The 17,736-nt window shown below is 41.7% G+C and overlaps 4 protein-coding genes across 4 annotated transcripts; 2 read left to right on the top strand and 2 right to left on the bottom strand.

Moving 5' to 3' along the window:
• Positions 1 to 37: 37 nt before the first annotated feature.
• LOC108824521 (proline-rich receptor-like protein kinase PERK13) lies at positions 38 to 3,843 on the bottom strand. Its single transcript, XM_018597955.2, has 8 exons — positions 3,602 to 3,843; positions 1,668 to 2,150; positions 1,495 to 1,581; positions 1,349 to 1,419; positions 1,190 to 1,266; positions 876 to 1,023; positions 623 to 784; positions 38 to 507 (listed from the first exon to the last, which is right to left on the bottom strand). Exons 1-8 carry the CDS (start codon positions 3,741 to 3,743, stop codon positions 250 to 252), a joined length of 1,428 nt encoding a protein of 475 aa, XP_018453457.2. The 5' UTR covers positions 3,744 to 3,843; the 3' UTR covers positions 38 to 249.
• Positions 3,844 to 3,868: 25 nt separating this feature from the next.
• LOC130499832 (glycine-rich protein DOT1-like) lies at positions 3,869 to 4,290 on the top strand. Its single transcript, XM_056994265.1, has 2 exons — positions 3,869 to 3,872; positions 3,983 to 4,290. Exons 1-2 carry the CDS (start codon positions 3,869 to 3,871, stop codon positions 4,288 to 4,290), a joined length of 312 nt encoding a protein of 103 aa, XP_056850245.1.
• Positions 4,291 to 10,882: 6,592 nt separating this feature from the next.
• On the top strand, positions 10,883 to 12,501 carry LOC108824063 (probable inactive poly [ADP-ribose] polymerase SRO3). The gene is made up of 5 exons (XM_018597399.2): positions 10,883 to 11,392; positions 11,498 to 11,736; positions 11,826 to 11,962; positions 12,048 to 12,162; positions 12,363 to 12,501. Exons 1-4 carry the CDS (start codon positions 10,941 to 10,943, stop codon positions 12,147 to 12,149), a joined length of 930 nt encoding a protein of 309 aa, XP_018452901.1. The 5' UTR covers positions 10,883 to 10,940; the 3' UTR covers positions 12,150 to 12,162; positions 12,363 to 12,501.
• A 126-nt stretch (positions 12,502 to 12,627) lies between these two features.
• On the bottom strand, positions 12,628 to 16,136 carry LOC108824062 (serine/threonine-protein kinase BLUS1). Its single transcript, XM_018597398.2, has 16 exons — positions 15,368 to 16,136; positions 15,155 to 15,279; positions 15,033 to 15,077; positions 14,849 to 14,930; positions 14,703 to 14,771; positions 14,445 to 14,615; positions 14,305 to 14,361; positions 14,155 to 14,223; positions 13,942 to 14,058; positions 13,788 to 13,870; positions 13,449 to 13,716; positions 13,301 to 13,343; positions 13,171 to 13,211; positions 13,025 to 13,083; positions 12,883 to 12,934; positions 12,628 to 12,802 (listed from the first exon to the last, which is right to left on the bottom strand). Exons 1-16 carry the CDS (start codon positions 15,788 to 15,790, stop codon positions 12,749 to 12,751), a joined length of 1,758 nt encoding a protein of 585 aa, XP_018452900.1. The 5' UTR covers positions 15,791 to 16,136; the 3' UTR covers positions 12,628 to 12,748.
• Positions 16,137 to 17,736: the final 1,600 nt, after the last annotated feature.

Raw genomic sequence — 17,736 nt, 5'->3', positions numbered from 1 at the left:
AAAACAGGATTTAAATCACTCTCTCAGAACTTCTATGAGTTCTTTTTCTTTCTTTATTTTTTATTTTTTGCTTTTTCTTGTTCTAATCTATAATAAGTTTTTTTAGGCAAATGGCCATTATGTAGCAAGCCCAAAAGGAAGCTAAGCAAGAAAATGTACCTCACACACAAAAATACAAAGAGCATTAGTGATGTGTACATAGAGCTCAAGCATGAGTGAAGAGTTATAATAACTTCACCTATGTTTGAATCAGAACCGCCTGTTATTGAAGTTTTGGTTCGCTGATTCGTTCCTTGTGAACTCAGTAGAAGCTCCACAGGATCCTCTCCCGGAGCTTTGGACAGAGTAGTCTCCTGAATCTGAGCTGTCATCAAAACCAAACGCCATTTTCCTGAACTTCATGGTGTCTGAGTTATACTGACCAGAGTCATTAGAACTGGTTTGTCCCACTTTGCTTCCGTTGCTGATGTCTCCCATGTCTCCTTCACTGTCCAGTGCTCTCACAACCTTATTCAAACCAATTTTTGTATCAGAATATAAGAGCTTGACCAACTAAGATTTACATTGTTGCGCTATGTATGTGACATTTTGATTAGTCAATATTGTCTCATAAGAAAGTTACCTGAGCCATGCGTGGACGTTTAGGACCGGAATGCCTTATACATGCAGCAGCCGTTTCAATCATTCTAAAAACTTCATTCTCAACGTAATGGTTTTGGAGCCGTCTATCAACCAAATCGCTGAAATCGCCAGTCTCAATGGCTTGGTGAAGCAGTGGACGAGCCTGTGAGTTTATGGATTATGTCTTTTTTAAGTAACTATAACCAACCAATATATAACAGGAATGTTTTCAAACTGGTATTTAATTTACTAACCCATTCGACCAAACTCTCTTCTCCTAGAGGCTGGTACTGGTCGACTGGTTTGCGTCCAGTTACAAGCTCTAAGAGAACAACCCCAAATGAGAAAACATCTGATCTATCTGTCAGTTTCCCACTTTGTGCGTATTCTGGTGCCAAGTACCTGAAAAAAACAAAACCCAATAACTTAAAAGCTTATGTACTTTCCAAACAACTTAAATATTTTGGCAATAAAACATTTCAGCCTTAACAAAACTAGTTCATCATTGTTAGTTCTAGAAGTTCAAGCACCTAGTACTATAAATGGACTTTTCTTATCAAATGCTTACCCAAATGTTCCCATGACGCGAGTTGATACATGGGTTTGTGTTGAATCATTGAGTTTGGCAAGTCCAAAGTCAGCAACCTAAACACCAAGAAGAAGGATAGTAAGAACAAATAAAAGTATATCAGAAATGTTAAAAAAAAAGGATGATTGTCTTTATTGCCTGAGCTTCAAAGTCATCATCCAGCAGGATGTTTGCAGACTTAATGTCCCTGTGAATGATTTTTGGGTGACCTTCAAAACAAAACATAGAGATTCAGCTTCTCTTTGTGATTGTATTGTCTTAATACGCGCATAAAAAGAACTTACAGTCTTCATGCAAATAGGCCAATCCTTTGGCAGAACCTATAGCAATTCGGACTCTCTTAGCCCATTCTAGAACTGGCCTTCCCTTCCCTGTTCATCAAAAAAAAAACACACACACACACAACAACATGTCAACTAACAAACCTGATGAGGAAAGTGATAAGATGAAACCTCACCATGCAAATGATGCTCCAAGGTCTGGTTAGGAACATACTCATAGATAAGCAACCTCTCAACATCCGAAATGCAGTAACCAACCAGAGAAACCAAATGACGATGGTGAACACGGCTGATGATCTCAACCTCTGCTTTGAACTCACGGTCACCCTGTCCACTTCCAACCTTAAGCTGCTTCACGGCAACTAGTTTCCCGTCGTGCAGTTTACCTTTGTAGACGCAACCAAACCCACCTTCACCGAGTATGTTCCGCTGAGCGAATCCTTCGGTTATGTCCATCAGCTCTTCGTAAGTGAAATGCGTCTGACCACTTCCCATCACGGCTGAATCAGGTGCGTAACCTCTCTGGCTCCCTCTTTGGCTACCTCTTTGGCTACCGAAGCTGGTTCTTGTGTTGTCGGAGTGTTGTTGTTGTGTATTGTAATAACCACCAGGAACAGAGTATCCCTTTGTTGTGTTCTGTCCGTGTAATAAACCACCATCTATACATGATATTTTTAAAAAGGGTTAAGATATATTTGTATTTTTTTTTTTTTTTTTTTTTTGGCTCAACATCAAACTTTTCATTAACCAAGAGTGGAATACATGGAATTTGACCTCACAAAAGTTCAACCACAAAGACAAGGATTGATCTAGTATCATCCATGAACACTTAATTAGATCATACGCTACCCGATCTAAACCTCCTTGTACTCTTTCAACCACAAACGAGAACAAGATCACTCTAGGATACAAAGTGACATGTCCCTTAAACCAACTAATTCTACCTCTAGACAACAAGGTTACAAAGCTATCCCTAAACTTTCTGAACTATCCTAAAATGAGATACTTCACTTGTAGTCCGACGCAGCTGGTACCAAAAAATCAGATTGCAGCACATAACCACCACAGCATCACCTAAAGGTGCATGATCTCACACAAAAGATCCCAGAAAGCTCGAAACTAAGGCTTCTTCACCTTGTCTTACACCTCTACTTTAAACCTAATAATCCAAAGACAAAGAATTTGCTAGCAATCAATAGTCTTTCCCGGGCATCAATTTCCAACCCCAACCATTGGTCGCCAAGTGATAAGAATGCAGTCCATGTACCAACAGTGACCACGCCTCAGGCGCATTCCAGACTAGACCAAAGGCGCCAACAAAACTTGTCTAGATCGAAAAACAGACCAGAACGGCCTGAATGAAAAGGCGGACTTTGACGACATATACGGGACCGGTCCAACAGTTTCCAGGGATGCGAAGCATGAATCACCGGTTAGAATCAGAGACTCATCGCCGATGCTGGGATGTCGAGCTCCGCCACGACCACCACCAAATCCACTCCTCCGGTTGACACTCCGTCGGCGCGAAGCCTTGCCTCGTGTTGGCTCCGAGAAGTGGAGAACCATATCGCTTTTCCTCGCTATTAAAACACTCCTCTGAAGGTCCACCGCCGCATCAGGAAGGCAGCATCGTGGAGGAGGAGGCGTCTCCCTGAGTCCCGCACCGTCGCCATGGAAGAGACTCAACAGATCTGAAAGGAGAAAATCAGATCTGACGAGAGCCTTCAGTCCTAAAAACCGACCCTTTCCACCACTGTCACGCCTTGTGTCTCGCCGCTGCTCCATGGAAAGGAAGTGACTGTCATCGTCGAATCTTGAGCCGAGCTCCCGTAAAACACAGAACACCGAGCATATTGACACAGGAATGAGATAGTTGTGAAGAGAGCAAAAAGAAAAGAGGAAAGGGAAAAGAAGGAGAGCTCCCGACACCGGCAAAAGCCGGGCCGGAGCTGGCGTTAAGTTTGAGCGGTGGAGGTTTGAGAACGAGAGAGAGAGAGAACTAGGGCTTTGCCTTTTTTTCCGCATTATATTTTGTTTTCTATGTATTTTTCTTGTTTAAGACAGAACATGAGAAGATAATTTGTCTTTTCTTAATTTAAATTTTGTAAACCTGTATTGATGGAGAAGTTTGAAGGAGGCAAGTATTGTGAATCACTGTAAGCATCAACGTTTCTCTTTTTCTTTCTTCTGACAAAGAACAAGACGGCAACTACGGCTATGATTGCAAATCCGGCTACTGCCATTCCGGCCATAGTCTTCCCTTGATAGCCATTGTTGTTACCGTTTGGAGGAGGCGGCGGCGGGAAGCTGGAGACTACGGTAGAGGGAGATTTGAGAGGCCCGCCTGCGGCGGTGGACTTGGGTGGGAGTGCGTGAGATGCGTTAAGAGGTGGCGGCGCGTTTGGAGGAGATTTGGTTGGTGCTGAAGGAGACTTGGTGGGTGCTTGTGGTGGTGAATTTTTCTTCTTCTTGGGTGCTCCCTTCGGTGAAGACGCAGGAGGAGGAGGAGGAGATGAATTTCCAGAAGGCGGTGGAGGTGAGTTTTCTGAAGGCGGAGGAGACGATTTCTCGGGAGGTGGCGGAGGAGGAGAGCTGTTGCCTTCATTAGGTGGAGGCGGTGGTGATTCAGACGCCTTCGGCGGAGGAGGAGACTTAGTGGGCGCCGGTGGAGGTGAACCGGAGTCTACCGGTGTGGGATCAGCTGGAGGTGGAGCATCAGGCGGTGGAGGCGGGGGTTCAGATGCCGGAGGAGGAGGCGGGGGTTCGGATGTAGAGAGTATGTATAGAAGGGTAGATTAGTAACTCTGTAATACCTAGCTTAGTAACTCTAATCATATATATATTGTAATGTCGTTAACTAATGAAATCATTCAGCCTACATTACTCTATATGGTATCAGAGCCTAGATATCTAGGGATCTGAAAAATTTTCTACGCCGCCAATCTCTTTTCTTTTCTCTTCTCTGTTTCATCATCTTCTCCAAGCCACCATGGCTTCTCCGGCGTCAAACTCTGAAACAATAACAGTGTCTGACACTGTCAAACTCCTCAACATCAATATGACCAATGTCACTAAGCTCACAGCCTCTAATTTTCTTATGTGGAGTCGTCAAGTCCACGCTCTTCTTGATGGATACGATCTTGCTGGCCATCTTGATGGTTCTGTTGTTATCCCACCACCTACGCACACCGTCGACGGCGTGACTACTTCAAATCCGGAGTATACCTTGTGGAAACGCCAAGATAAACTGATCTATAGCTCCTTGCTTGGTGCTATCACAGTGACGCTACAGCCCATTCTCTCGACGGCGACGACTGCAAACCACATCTGGGAGACTCTCTCGGAGACGTACGCGAAGCCCAGCCGAGCTCACATCCTACAGATTCGCCAGCAACTCAAAACATGGACAAAGGGAACGATGTCCATTGATGCGTATGTCCAAGGTTTTATCACACGCTTCGATCAGTTGGCGTTGCTAGGCAAACCAGTTGACATTGAAGACCAGCTGGAGTCTGTTCTTGGTGGTCTACCCGAAGAGTACAAACAAGTTGTTGATCAAATCGAAGGAAGAGATGCACCTCCTTCCATTACTGAGGTTCACGAGAAGCTCTTGAACCATGAAGTTAAACTGCAGAGCAAGGTCGTCCCCACACCAGCAACTCCAGTCACTGCAAATGCAGCTACCTACCGTGGAAACTCGAGTGGCCACAATCATGCTCGCAACAATAACTACCATGCGCAGAACCGCAACAACAATCACCGCCCCCAACAGCAGACTTGGCAGCAACAACAGTTCTCTCCCCGTGGGGATCAGCAACCGCGTGGCTACCAAGGTCGCTGTCAGCTATGTGGTGTACACGGACATAGCGCTCGACGATGTTCACAGCTTCAAAATGCAGCCTCTGCCGCACGTGCGCCCTCGTCCAGCTCGAACCCGTGGCAACCGCGAGCAAACATGGCCCTCACGCAGCAGTACAATCCAAATAACTGGATCCTCGACAGCGGCGCAACTCACCATCTCACCACTGATCTAAACAACCTCTCTCTACATCAACCATACACTGGTGGAGAGGAGGTTACGATCGCAGACGGCTCAGGTCTCTCCATCTCGCATACTGGTTCCAAAGTTTTACCCACACCCTCTCGTCCTTTCACTTTAAAAGATGTCTTATATGTTCCCAATTTGCAAAAGAATCTTATCTCTGTGTTTCGATTGTGCAACTCTAACAATGTTTCTGTTGAATTCTTTCCTGCCCATTTTCAGGTGAAGGATCTCAGCACGGGGGTCCGATTGCTCCAAGGCAAAACTAAGGATGAGTTGTACGAGTGGCCTCTTTCATCTTCTCAGGCCGTCTCTCTCTTTGCTTCCCCATCAACAAAAACGTCCTCCTCTTTTTGGCATTCTCGTTTAGGCCACCCGTCTACTGCTATTTTTCAAACCATTGTTTCGCAATTTGCTTTACCTGTTGCTTCTTCTCAAAACCATCCTTGTTCTCATTGTCTCATTAATAAAAGTCACAAACTTCCTTTTCACAAAAACACTATTACCTCTTCTCAACCTCTTGAGTATGTCTATTCTGATGTCTGGACATCACCGGTTCTTTCTATTGACCATTACAAATATTATCTCGTCTTTGTTGACCATTACACCCGATACACTTGGCTCTACCCTCTCAAACTAAAGTCTCAGGTCAAAGATGTTTTTATCAAGTTCAAGGCAGTCGTCGAGACTCACTTTGCCACCAAGTTACGCAATCTATACTCGGACAATGGTGGTGAATTTGTTGCTCTGCGATCCTACCTGGCTACTCATGGGATCTCACACTTTACCTCTCCTCCACATACTCCAGAACATAATGGAATCGCTGAACGCAAACATCGGCATGTGGTCGAGACAGGTCTTACGCTCCTTCATCAGGCTTCTCTACCGGTTCAATATTGGACTTACGCTTTCGCAGCTGCTGTCTACCTTATTAACCGGCTCCCGACTCCAGTACTCGCTCACCAGTCTCCTTACGCGAAACTATTTGAGAAGCAGCCCAACTACTTAAAGCTGCGAGTATTCGGGTGTGCGTGTTATCCTTGGCTTCGACCGTACGCAGCGCATAAACTGGATAGCCGATCCTTGACTTGCATCTTCCTCGGGTATTCCCTTACACAAAGTGCTTACTTGTGTTTACATCAACCCACTGGAAGAATCTATGTATCGCGACATGTCCAGTTTGATGAATCAAGTTTCCCATTCACCACTGAGAAAGCCAATCCCATACCTGAGCCAGATCTTACACCACCTATTTTCTGTCCTCACACAACCATACCTGTTCATCAAACGCCACTCGTACATGCTCAGCCAGTTGCCTCCCCGTGCCAGGATCCTCACCTGAACTCCATGTCGGCAACGACAAGTTCTGCTTCCGCGGAACAAGGTAGTAACAATGGCGCAGGTATGAATTCACCGGTTCATAATAGTGCTGCACATTCAAACACTGCAGGTACTGATATCTCTAGCTCCCACTCTCCTATTCCTACTCCGTCACCTGCACCTACGAACTCGACCTCTTCTTCCCCTCCAGCGAATCTTTCACCACAACCACAATCCTCACCACCACCATCACCACAACCTTCACCACAACCTTCACCACAACCCTCACCACAACCACCACCCGTTGAAAATGCCCATCCCATGAGAACCCGAAGTAAAAACCAGATTATTAAACCTACCAAGAAATTTTCCCTTAACGCCACCATCAAACCACCCCACCCTACCGTCCCAAAAACGGTGGCCCAGGCCATGCGAGATGAGAGATGGCGCAAAGCTATGAGCGCTGAGTATGATGCTCAAGTTGCGAACAACACTTTTGAGCTGGTTCCGCGGGAACCTCATCAACATATCATTGATACGAGGTGGATTTATACTAATAAATTTTTAGCCAATGGTGATTATGACAGGCCTAAAGCTCGGTGGGTTGCTCGTGGCTTCACTCAGGCGTATGGGATTGATTATGGAGAGACTTTCAGTCCTGTTGTCAAGTCTCTCACCATTCGTCTAGTTCTTCATCACGCTGTAACTCACTCCTGGCCGATTAAGCAGTTGGACGTCAACAACGCTTTTCTACAAGGTCGGCTTACGGATGAGGTCTATGTTTCTCAACCGCCAGGTTTTGAAGATCCGGACAGACCACACCATGTTTGCCGCCTCCTCAAAGCTCTCTACGGCCTCAAACAAGCGCCTCGCGCCTGGTATCAAGAACTCAAAAATTTCTTATGCCAAATGGGATGTCAAAACTCTACTGCTGATACCTCCGTCTTCACTTACATTGACGGCTCCAACGTGCTCTATATCCTCGTCTACGTTGACGATATCATCGTCACGGGCAGTAGCACGACACTCGTCTCTGCTTGCATTCAGGTTCTTGCGTCTCGATTCTCTCTAAAAGATCCTAAAGACTTGCATTATTTCTTGGGTATTGAGGTGACGCGTACTACTGGAGGACTACATCTGATGCAGCGAAAGTATATTCTTGACTTGCTTTCCAAGATGAATATGTTGGAAGCCAACCCGGTTTCTACCCCCATGGCTACCTCTCCGAAACTGTCTCTACACTCTGGTACGGCTTTGGAAAATCCTCGTGAGTACAGGATGGTTCTTGGTAGCCTGCAGTACTTGGCTTTCACTCGGCCAGATATTGCATACAGCGTCAATCGACTCTCCCAGTTCATGCATCGCCCAACTGATGAACATTGGAAAGCTGCAAAAAGGATTTTGCGATACTTGTCGGGCTCACTTACGCATGGCATTCACATCAGTCGCCACTCGCCTCATACTCTTCATGCTTTCTCCGATGCGGATTGGGCGGGTGATACTGATGATTTTGTCTCCACAAATGCTTATGTTGTTTATATGGGCTCTACACCCATAGCTTGGTCTTCCCGCAAACAAAATGGTGTCTCTCGCTCCTCTACGGAGGCTGAGTATCGATCTGTTGCGAACACTGCTGCTGAACTTCGTTGGGTCTGTTCCTTACTCTCTGAGCTGCGCATCGACATACCCACAACTCCAACGATCTACTGTGACAATGTCGGCGCCACGTATCTCAGTGCCAACCCAGTTTTTCATTCTCGCATGAAGCATCTAGCACTTGACTTTCACTTTGTACGAGATAATGTCCAAGCCGGAGCACTTCGCGTCTCTCACGTCTCCACAAAGGACCAGCTAGCTGATGCACTCACCAAACCCTTATCAAGATCACGGTTTCATGAGCTGATGCACAAGATTGGAGTGATCAAGCTCCCTCCATCTTGAGGGGGTGTGTAGAGAGTATGTATAGAAGGGTAGATTAGTAACTCTGTAATACCTAGCTTAGTAACTCTAATCATATATATATTGTAATGTCGTTAACTAATGAAATCATTCAGCCTACATTACTCTATATCGGATGCCGGAGGAGGGGTAGCCGGCGGGGGCTTCGATACCGGAGGAGGAGTAGCCGGTGGTGGAGATGACGAATCAGGCGGCGGAGTAGAATCAGCCGGTGGACTAGGAGGCGGTGCTGAATCAGTTGGCGGAGGAGAAGAACCACCGGTGGAGTTATCCGGCGGAGGAGCAGAATCAGTCGGGGGACTAGGAGGCGGTGCTGAATCCGTAGGTGGAGGAGCAGAGTCACCGGTGGAGTTATCCGGCGGCGGACCGGAATCGGCGGAAGGTGATGGTGGGGAAGAACTCGGAGAGTCAGACATTTTCTTCTTCCTCCCCACAGAAACAACACTCTCAAATCAAGAAAGTCACTAGTGAAACCGATCAACTTGATAAAAAAAAAAGAACTCAACAGATTACAACTAAATTATATATTTACGGTCTGATACAGAAGACTCTAATTAACAATCATTTTTTTCTAATTAAGGTTTATAAAGCGAGGACCTGGAATTAAGCTGGAGAGAGATGAGATATGTGTTCCATTACCAAAGTATAGTTCGAAAAAAAATGTAAGAAAATAAAAACATGATAATGGAGGTCCTCTCTCTCTCTGTCCTCGTTTCGTTTTCCCACCGGGAAAATAATAAAAAAGGAAAAACTGAGGTAAGAGGTCGCCATGTTCGTTTGAATTTTTTCGGTGACTGGAGAGAGTTGGAGTCACGTCGTGTTAAACCGTTTGATCTGCGACCACGACTCTCTCTCTGTTATATTACTATTTGTTTTTCTCGATTAATTCTCATTACCCGCGCAAAGTTAACGGATTCATTTTTAACTCTTCTATACAACCCGACCCGGTAACCCGTTTGAAATCTTCCACGTCCGATTGATAGGAGAGAAGAGATGACGTGTTTCGCTCTTTCTAGTTTCTATGGATTAGTTGCTCAAAAAATAAAAAATCATGGATCAGTTTTTCAAAGCCCATATCTTTGTTGAGCCCATGTTTCGAAACCGATAGAAAAACAGCTTGATGTTTGTTCCGATAAAAAAAAGCTTGATGTTATAATTAATTTAAGAAAATTTGAACTAGTGAATATTTCTTCATTAGTATTATATTTTTCTGCTTATGCTATCAGTTATTAGAACTTCAGAAATATGTAATGTGGAATGGAAGATTCTGGAATACATAATTTATCTACATTTACTCATTTAGTTTCATTTCATATATTTTTTTTAACGTCTGAATCGATTATTATCGATTAATTATGCTATTATAACGATGAGAATATTACAAAAAAATTTTATAGCTGACAATTCTACCACTCTGTGAGAATACACGTTTGACTGCACCATTCTGAACCGTCACCATTCTGAACCGTCCTATGAGATTCATGTTCGATGGTACGCCCTGCACTAAGCTGAAGATCTCCTGTAACCTGTTTTTCCATAATCTGCATAATTTTGTATTTTTCGGGGTTTGAATCACAGACCTCCGTATATAGAAGCAATTGTAAAATATTTCATTTCATATATTAAAATATTTTTTCTAGTCACCTTTGTAAATTAAGAAAATAAGAAATTCCGTACACACTTTGGTCGCTATATACGGTAACCGACATTTGAAATATGTACACGCAATACATGTATTTTGGTTTAGATTCAACTCTTATGCATTTAATTTGTATTCGGATATGTATTTCAATCAATTTTAAAATTTGTACAACTGTAACAAATGAATGAACTTACTTGTGACGCCAATCAACTTTATGACATAGCTCATCCACTAATTCAATATAAACATCAATTTCAAAATCCGTCACGCAAATATCATGAAACGTTGTTTGGTTGTCCATTTTGGGGAGAAAAGGGTAAAACGGTAACTGAAGAATAATATGAAAGTGGGGAAAAGGAGATTCCTTGTTCTCCAAGCTTTCATTGCTTTTCAACGTCACACTATAACTGTCATTGAACCTTCTCTTAACCCACACTTTTTCCTCTTTCCCAAGAAAAAAAACAAACCATCTCTCTCTCTGCGACGATGATGATGGCGGCGGAGCAAGTGGAGATCGTGGACAACGGAGAGATCATCGATTCACTCTCCCACCACACCTCCGGAGAGTACTCCTCCTCAACGATTCTTCTCCGCGAAGACAACGCAGAACACGACGTCGTCAAGAACTGTTTCCTCTCCGGAATGGGCACTCTCCACGCGGCAGACACCACCATCGTCTCCGTGCGTAAAACCTCCACGCAGAGAATCACGACCAAGGCGAAGCTCGCAGCCTCCATCGTCTTCGCGGAGGCTATGAAGAGGAAGAACGGCGGAGACGCCAACGTGAGGTACGGATGGTACTCAGGTGGTTCCAAGGAAGAGATCGAACGCATCGTCTCGTACGGGTTCAGCAGCCGCGAGATCGAGAAGTTCGAGAAGGACGATCGTTCTCACGGCGTCGGGATCCATTTTCTTCATCACACGTGCTCTCTCGCTGCGTAAGTTTAGGGTTTTTATTTTTTTTTGCTAGATGTTTCAGTTACTTGTTGAGGAAGCAAGCTTGTAACAGTTTTTTTTTTTATAATTATCCCTCTTTTCTGCAGGGCTGTACTTGGTGAAGCTGACGAGGAAGGGATACAACATCTTCTCTTGTGCCGTTTGATACTTGGCAAACCTGAGAGAATCATCTCTGGATCTAAGCAATCGCACCCAAGCTCGGTTCAGTATGATTGTGGTGTGGATAGTCTCGAGAATCCGAGGAAGTATGTGGTATGGAGCTGTAACATGAACTCTTACATCCTCCCGAGTCACGTCGTGAGTTTCAAGTCTCCTCGGCTTAGAGGTATATAATACATTACAAAACTTAATTTATTTTGTGATGAACTTATAGATGATATTTTCTTAAGAGTGAAATGTTTTGTAATCTTTCAGGTCTTAGTAGAGGTGTTGGTGGTTTGGGAAGGGCGAGGTCACCATGTGTTAGCTTCCCTGTACTCATGTCCGTACTTTCAAAGTCGCTCGACCATCCAAGAATGAATGTGCTCATGACAAGTTATGATGATTTTCGGGTATGATGATGATGAGTGATATATCACTTTTGGACTATATATGGACTGTGGTTTTGATCTTTCTTGTTTTTTTTTGTTTTGTCAGAAAGGGAAGGTGAGGAGAGAGCAGCTCGTTAGGAAGATCAGGGAAGTGATTGGGGACGAACTTCTTTTGGATATAATCAAGAATCATAGAAATTCAGACTAGTATTTTGAGCAATGTAAGTCTCATAATCAGACGACCAATGATAATATTACACATTTTATTTTCTTGTTAAATATGAAAATGTTTGCTTATGGACCAAGGTCTTTTACTTTTCTTGGGGAATACGTGTAAGATTAAAAGTCTACAAGATTGCTAAAGGATTCTATTATTTTCATTAATTCCATAGAAAAACAATGACCCTTTTTTTCTTGGCAGAGAAACTGACGTCGAAGATTTACCCGATTAGGCCAAAGTTAAAGCAAGGCAGGACTTGACGATGATGCATAATTGGAGTAGGTTGAAAATAAAGCAGGTTTTACACTATAGTATATAGAACATATGATATATAGTAGTTAGAGTGTGTATGGGTGGTTTAATCAAATCAGATTTTACGTACAAAAACGCATTAAATAGACTTTTGTTAAGTAGTCCAATCCGATTACCTCCTCTTGCTTTGTGGATCTCTGATTTACTTTTAGAAGAATGAATATGGGATTCACAGCAACTGTGATTCTACGCAATTATGATATACAATAACAATAAATAATGAATACAGACAAAAATAATAATTATTATCCTCAAGTTGGAAGAGACAAAAAAGCTCAAGGAAGGCTGTTGCTGGTGCTACTGGTTAGAGATCTGATCTGTCCTTCTAGCTGCAGAAGGACAAAACAGTTTTTACTTTATATATTATATGGTCTCTAATATCAGTTCCTTTTTAAAATTTTTTTTGTACCTGATCATTTATTTCTTTTCTTCTCTTCACTTCCTCTACAAGAATCTCAACACTGAAAACTCAAAAAAACACCTTATCTCAACTTTACTAATCATCTCCTTAATTAAAAAAAATAAGGAAAGAAGTTAAGTTCATTCATTACCTTTTCTCCAAGAAATCAACCTGAGATTGTAATTCTCTCTCCCTTGATGATGTATATATCTGTAAGTATCAATGCTCTTAGTTTTGTTGTTTCTAAGTATATACATAAGATATATACACAAAGACACAATGAGAAACAGAACATACCTGCACTCCTTGGATTGTTTTTGAGATTGGATTTTCAGTTTCTGTACAAGTAAAGACACAAAAGGTCATCAAAACTTATTGTAAGAAAGACTGAAACAGAGCAGACCATGCTACAAATGAGAGACATTACCGGCATTTGGATCAAAAAATCTAATTAATCTAATGACTTTCTCCTGCAAAAATATAAACAAAAAATATAGTGTGAACGCTCAGAACTTAGGAGAGTACTTCTATAAATAAATAAAGTATTTGGATATATATAGGGCACACACACACACCCTCTGAATATCATTCTGAACCAAGAGACTCTGTAACAGTGGGAGAATTTCAGTAGCTGACGCGCGGTTCACAGCACTAACTGTGAAGCCATTTGTCTGCTTCATATCCCCTAATGATTCTAATTGATGCGGCTCGTCAATAGAGAGTATCGTCTTGGTATCCACCTCTAATGGTTCTTTTGGTTGATGTGGCTCTTCAAGAGCGAGGGACTCTGCAGTTCTCTCACGACGTGCATTTCTTTCCTCAGAAAATGAACCAACTTGATATCTGCGTCCAATGTATTCATTTTAAAAGTATGTAACTCTTGCAGTATAATGAATGTTGTATAGAGAGAGTACCCTATAGCAGGGAGGAACTTGCGACGAAATGAAGGAAGGACTGCACCGTACGTTAGACTATTACTCGAACTCATCAGCAGATCCTGAAAAGTTTTGATTACGTCAAGAGATATATAGACAAAGCCTTGGTAGGGAGGAACAAAAGAACACTTGCCTTATCAGAGATCTTGAACATGTCCAAAGACATAGTCTTTGACCTTTGTACCATTGGCTTTCTTTTTGGTACATCATCATCCCCAACCTCTGAACTGCACATTTCACTATCTGGATTCTGGTAGGTAGCAAGAAACATTGAAAGAAAGCATTGAGAGTCTGTGTGCGCGAGGAAAACTAGTAACTCTTATTAAGACTCACGACCTTTACTTACAAGTGATGCCTGCTTCCTCAAGTCTTCAAGATCAAAGTTCCAAGCACTAATGCCTCGCATATACTCGTGCTGCAAGAAAGTAAAACATAGGGATTCTAAATCAGGTAGGCCGTAAAAGATAAATTGTATTAATGGATTTTATCTTTGTACCTGAGATAACTGTTCTTTGTCACCATTTATGCCTTTAAATAACTCAGCCTCTGCTTCCTATAGAGACAACAAAAAAGAGATATAAGATATTAAAAAACAGCTGCTAATATATATTTATTAAAGGAAGTGCTTCAAGTCACCTTGAGCTTTTTGAAACGATCACCAAGTGGAGAAAGACCATGGAGAATCTTACGGGATAGATAATCTGTAGACCGAGCATGTTTGAAGAAGGGGTGTTTCAGAAGCTTTGCTGAGGTTGGACGCTTTTTGGGGTCTTTTACTAAACATGCTGCGATTAGCTCTCTAAACGACTGTTGTGGAGAGCATGAGTTTCCTTTCCTTTTCTCAGTATATAAAAAAAAATGGAATCAAAACTCATTTAAAATCTCACTTATTACCTTTGAGAACTTCTTGTCTCTCTCATAGTCAAGACGAGGAGGAGCGTTTTGCAAGGTCATTAGCAGCACCTGAGATATAACTGAGAGTTGAGAGAAAACCAAACAACACAACGGACACAAGAATAAAGACAGAGCAAGGGACTCACTTTCATAGGTGGATATTTAGAAAATGGGGCATGACCATGAGCAAGCTCTAGTGCAGTTATACCAAAAGACCATATGTCCGCTCTAGTTAACAGAAAATGAATTTAAGTTAATGCTACTTCACGCTTGTGATGATTAGTTAAGATAGATTATAAATAAATAAAAAAGTTGCAAGAAAAAACATACTTGAAATCATATCCGTCTACTTGCTGCATAACCTCAGGTGCCATCCTTTGAGAACCCAAAAAGATTCCATTAGCTTTAACCAAAAAAAAAAACTTATTGTAAGAGAGTTTAAGAGCACACACCAGCAAGGAGTTCCAACGAATGTGTTTCTTGTACGCATCCTTTCACCGCTATCAAACATGCACGCCGAAACACCAAAGTCTCCAAGCTTAACCACACCTCTCGAGTGAACCAATATGTTCCCAGCCTTAGAAAGAGAATCATATTTGATTTAATAATCTCAAAAAAAATCAAAACAAGACAACAAGCACGGTGACTGGACTGACTTTTATTACCTTAACATCTCTGTGGATGTGTCCTTGTCTATGGAGATAAACAAGAGCCTTGAGCACTTCCCTCAGCAGAGTAGCGATGACGGGCTGCTCAAGACCTTCCGGGTAAACAGACTTCATGAGGTGGAAGCAAGACCCTCCAGACATGTAAGGCATCACGATCCACAGGCTGTTGCGGTCGATGAAGGAGCAATGCGCTTTCAGCAGGTTCGGGTGGTCGATCAAACTCATAATGTGGACTTCCTTTCGTATGGTGTCCAGGTCGTTTCTGCATCTCTCGAGATCCATGACCTTGATGGCCACGTTCTCGTTAAGAGCGATGCACCTGGCTCTGTACACCGTGGCGCTGACACCTTCCCCTACCTCTTCGAATAGCTCGTAGTCTTTGGCGTAGAGAGGGAACCTCTTGGTTGATGTACCAGCCATTGTCTAACAAGAATTAACAGAAACAACGAAATGTAGCGGGAAAGGGGACAAAACTTTTAAAGAACCTGTTGGTTGTTCTTGTTCGGACAAGAAGTTGAGTTTACAGATGAAGGGTTTGGTTTGGTGTTAAACCCATATCGGAGGGGAAACAGGTAGAAGATGGAGAGGAGGGGATCCCGTGATGATGATGATCATGTGAAAGTAAAGATTTGAATCTAAAATGAGAGAAGAAAAAAGAAGGTAAGGGGGGAGTGCAAAATGTAAATGAAGTTCTTGAAGGATCCAAAAGTTTTTTCTTTTTCTTTTTTTTTTTGGACCAGAGACAAACAAACAACACCAGCCTTGATTTAGTTAGTAATCCAATCCGATTTTCAATTGGATCCTCTCTTTCGTCCTCTCTCGTGTTTATTTTATTCCTTTTCAGGAAATTATTATATAAAAATACCCATTTGTTTTATATAACTTTATTTCTGTTGTCAAAATAAAAGGAATAATATTCTTCAGTTACAAAAAAAAGGAATAGTATTTTTCTTACAACTTCTGTTTAAAACAATGTTTGCTGTATATAAATGCAGAAACCTACACATGTATATGTTTTTCTTTTCACCAGCTTTCACATGGAAGAATTTTGTTGGCTTATAGATAACTAGGTCGAAGCTTGTATAAGAGAGCATACTCTCTTGTACTTTACAAATACAGTATAACCTCTTTAAATTAATACTCGATAAATTAATATACACTAAAAATCTAAATAAATTAATATAATTTTATAATTCTAAATTGAGTTTTTTGATTCAATTAATATATCAATAAAATAATAATTTCTATAAATTAATAAAAAGTTATAGTTTTGATGTAGTCTTAGCATTATTAATTTAGAGAAGTTTGACTGTGGTATAATTTGGGGATTGTAAATCTAAGAATGATCATTGTTAATTCAAGATTAAATCAATAAGGAAATTCTTAAGAAACTGGGTTGGGGGAGATTTTAGGGCTATATGCAATTTAGTAAAAGTTTTAAAATATTTTCTTTTTACAAATTTGAAGGTTTATGTTTATGTACATTATTTATTTATTTGAGGGATGTTTCACTTCAATGCTCAAAACCGGTTATGGTTATGCAGCGTGAAGTTAAGGTCAACAAGCTTTTCATCTCAGACATAGGTAAAATGTCCAACTGCCTCGAAGTGAAAGTAAAAGTAAAAAAAAAAAAGATTATAACTCGTATATTACTCATTAGGCTAGTGCATTAGCATCCCAATGATGGTGTACATATAAAGTCAATCAATTCCGTTGACAGAAACAAGGTCAATGATCTCTTAGATCTCTTTTGAGCTACTACGAGTAAATTATTAACGGTCAAAGTCTAAAAAGAAAAGAGGAAAAGTTCGAATCAGCGGTACATTAAAAAAAACAAGATAATAAGAAGATTACTGGGTAGAAGATGTAGTAATCTCCAGTTAGATAAAAGAAAAAAGATGTCGTGATCTCTCTCTGGAAGAGAATGGACATAACAAAAGCGTGAACGGTAGAAAAAAAAAATCCAAAGATCATTAAAAACTGCCCCAAAACATGTTAGCATTTGCGGGGGCTTTGGGTACCAAAGTGTCACTAGTTTCATTCCAACCAAATCAAAACAAAACAACTTGTTGTGCACCATCTGTCGGGTTCTAGTATCCATCAAAGGCACATGTGCGGGACAGCCTTCCTCGATTAGACATTCTAATATCGGATAACATTAGCTTTCAAATTCGTAATTTGATGTATTAAACTACCATTAAAAAAAAAGTATTAAACTACCATTTAATTAAGATATGAGACCTATTCAGAGAAAAAGAAGCGAACGACGTTGGATTCTTTAACCCTGTTTCATTTTTGGACAGAATGGTGATGACTCACCAGCTGATTCAGATCTGTTAACCGAGATTTAAATACCCTTTAGATTA

Source organism: Raphanus sativus, chromosome 9 (assembly GCF_000801105.2).
Source record: "Raphanus sativus cultivar WK10039 chromosome 9, ASM80110v3, whole genome shotgun sequence".
In the NCBI taxonomy this organism is placed as follows: Eukaryota; Viridiplantae; Streptophyta; class Magnoliopsida; order Brassicales; family Brassicaceae; genus Raphanus; species Raphanus sativus.
Note: the sequence above shows the minus strand (reverse complement) of the source record. Positions and strands in the feature narration are given on the sequence as shown.

Bases quoted from the DNA above. Each gene is read 5' to 3' on its own strand.
- LOC108824062 (XM_018597398.2), bottom strand. From the start codon at position 15,790: ATGGCTGGTACATCAACCAAGAGGTTCCCTCTCTACGCCAAAGACTAC. The intron at 15,078-15,154 runs GTGTGTGCTCTT...GGGTTCTCAAAG, and splicing joins TTCGTTGGAACTCCTTGCTG to GATGGCACCTGAGGTTATGC. The intron at 13,084-13,170 runs GTATGTTCTGTT...TGATACTTACAG, and splicing joins AAACAATCCAAGGAGTGCAG to ATATATACATCATCAAGGGA.
- LOC108824521 (XM_018597955.2), bottom strand. From the start codon at position 3,743: ATGGCCGGAATGGCAGTAGCCGGATTTGCAATCATAGCCGTAGTTGCC. The intron at 1,420-1,494 runs GTAAGTTCTTTT...TTTGTTTTGAAG, and splicing joins GGCCTATTTGCATGAAGACT to GTCACCCAAAAATCATTCAC. The intron at 1,024-1,189 runs GTAAGCATTTGA...TGTTTTTTTCAG, and splicing joins CGCGTCATGGGAACATTTGG to GTACTTGGCACCAGAATACG.
- LOC108824063 (XM_018597399.2), top strand. From the start codon at position 10,941: ATGATGATGGCGGCGGAGCAAGTGGAGATCGTGGACAACGGAGAGATC. The intron at 11,393-11,497 runs GTAAGTTTAGGG...TCTTTTCTGCAG, and splicing joins CACACGTGCTCTCTCGCTGC to GGCTGTACTTGGTGAAGCTG. The intron at 11,963-12,047 runs GTATGATGATGA...TTGTTTTGTCAG, and splicing joins CAAGTTATGATGATTTTCGG to AAAGGGAAGGTGAGGAGAGA.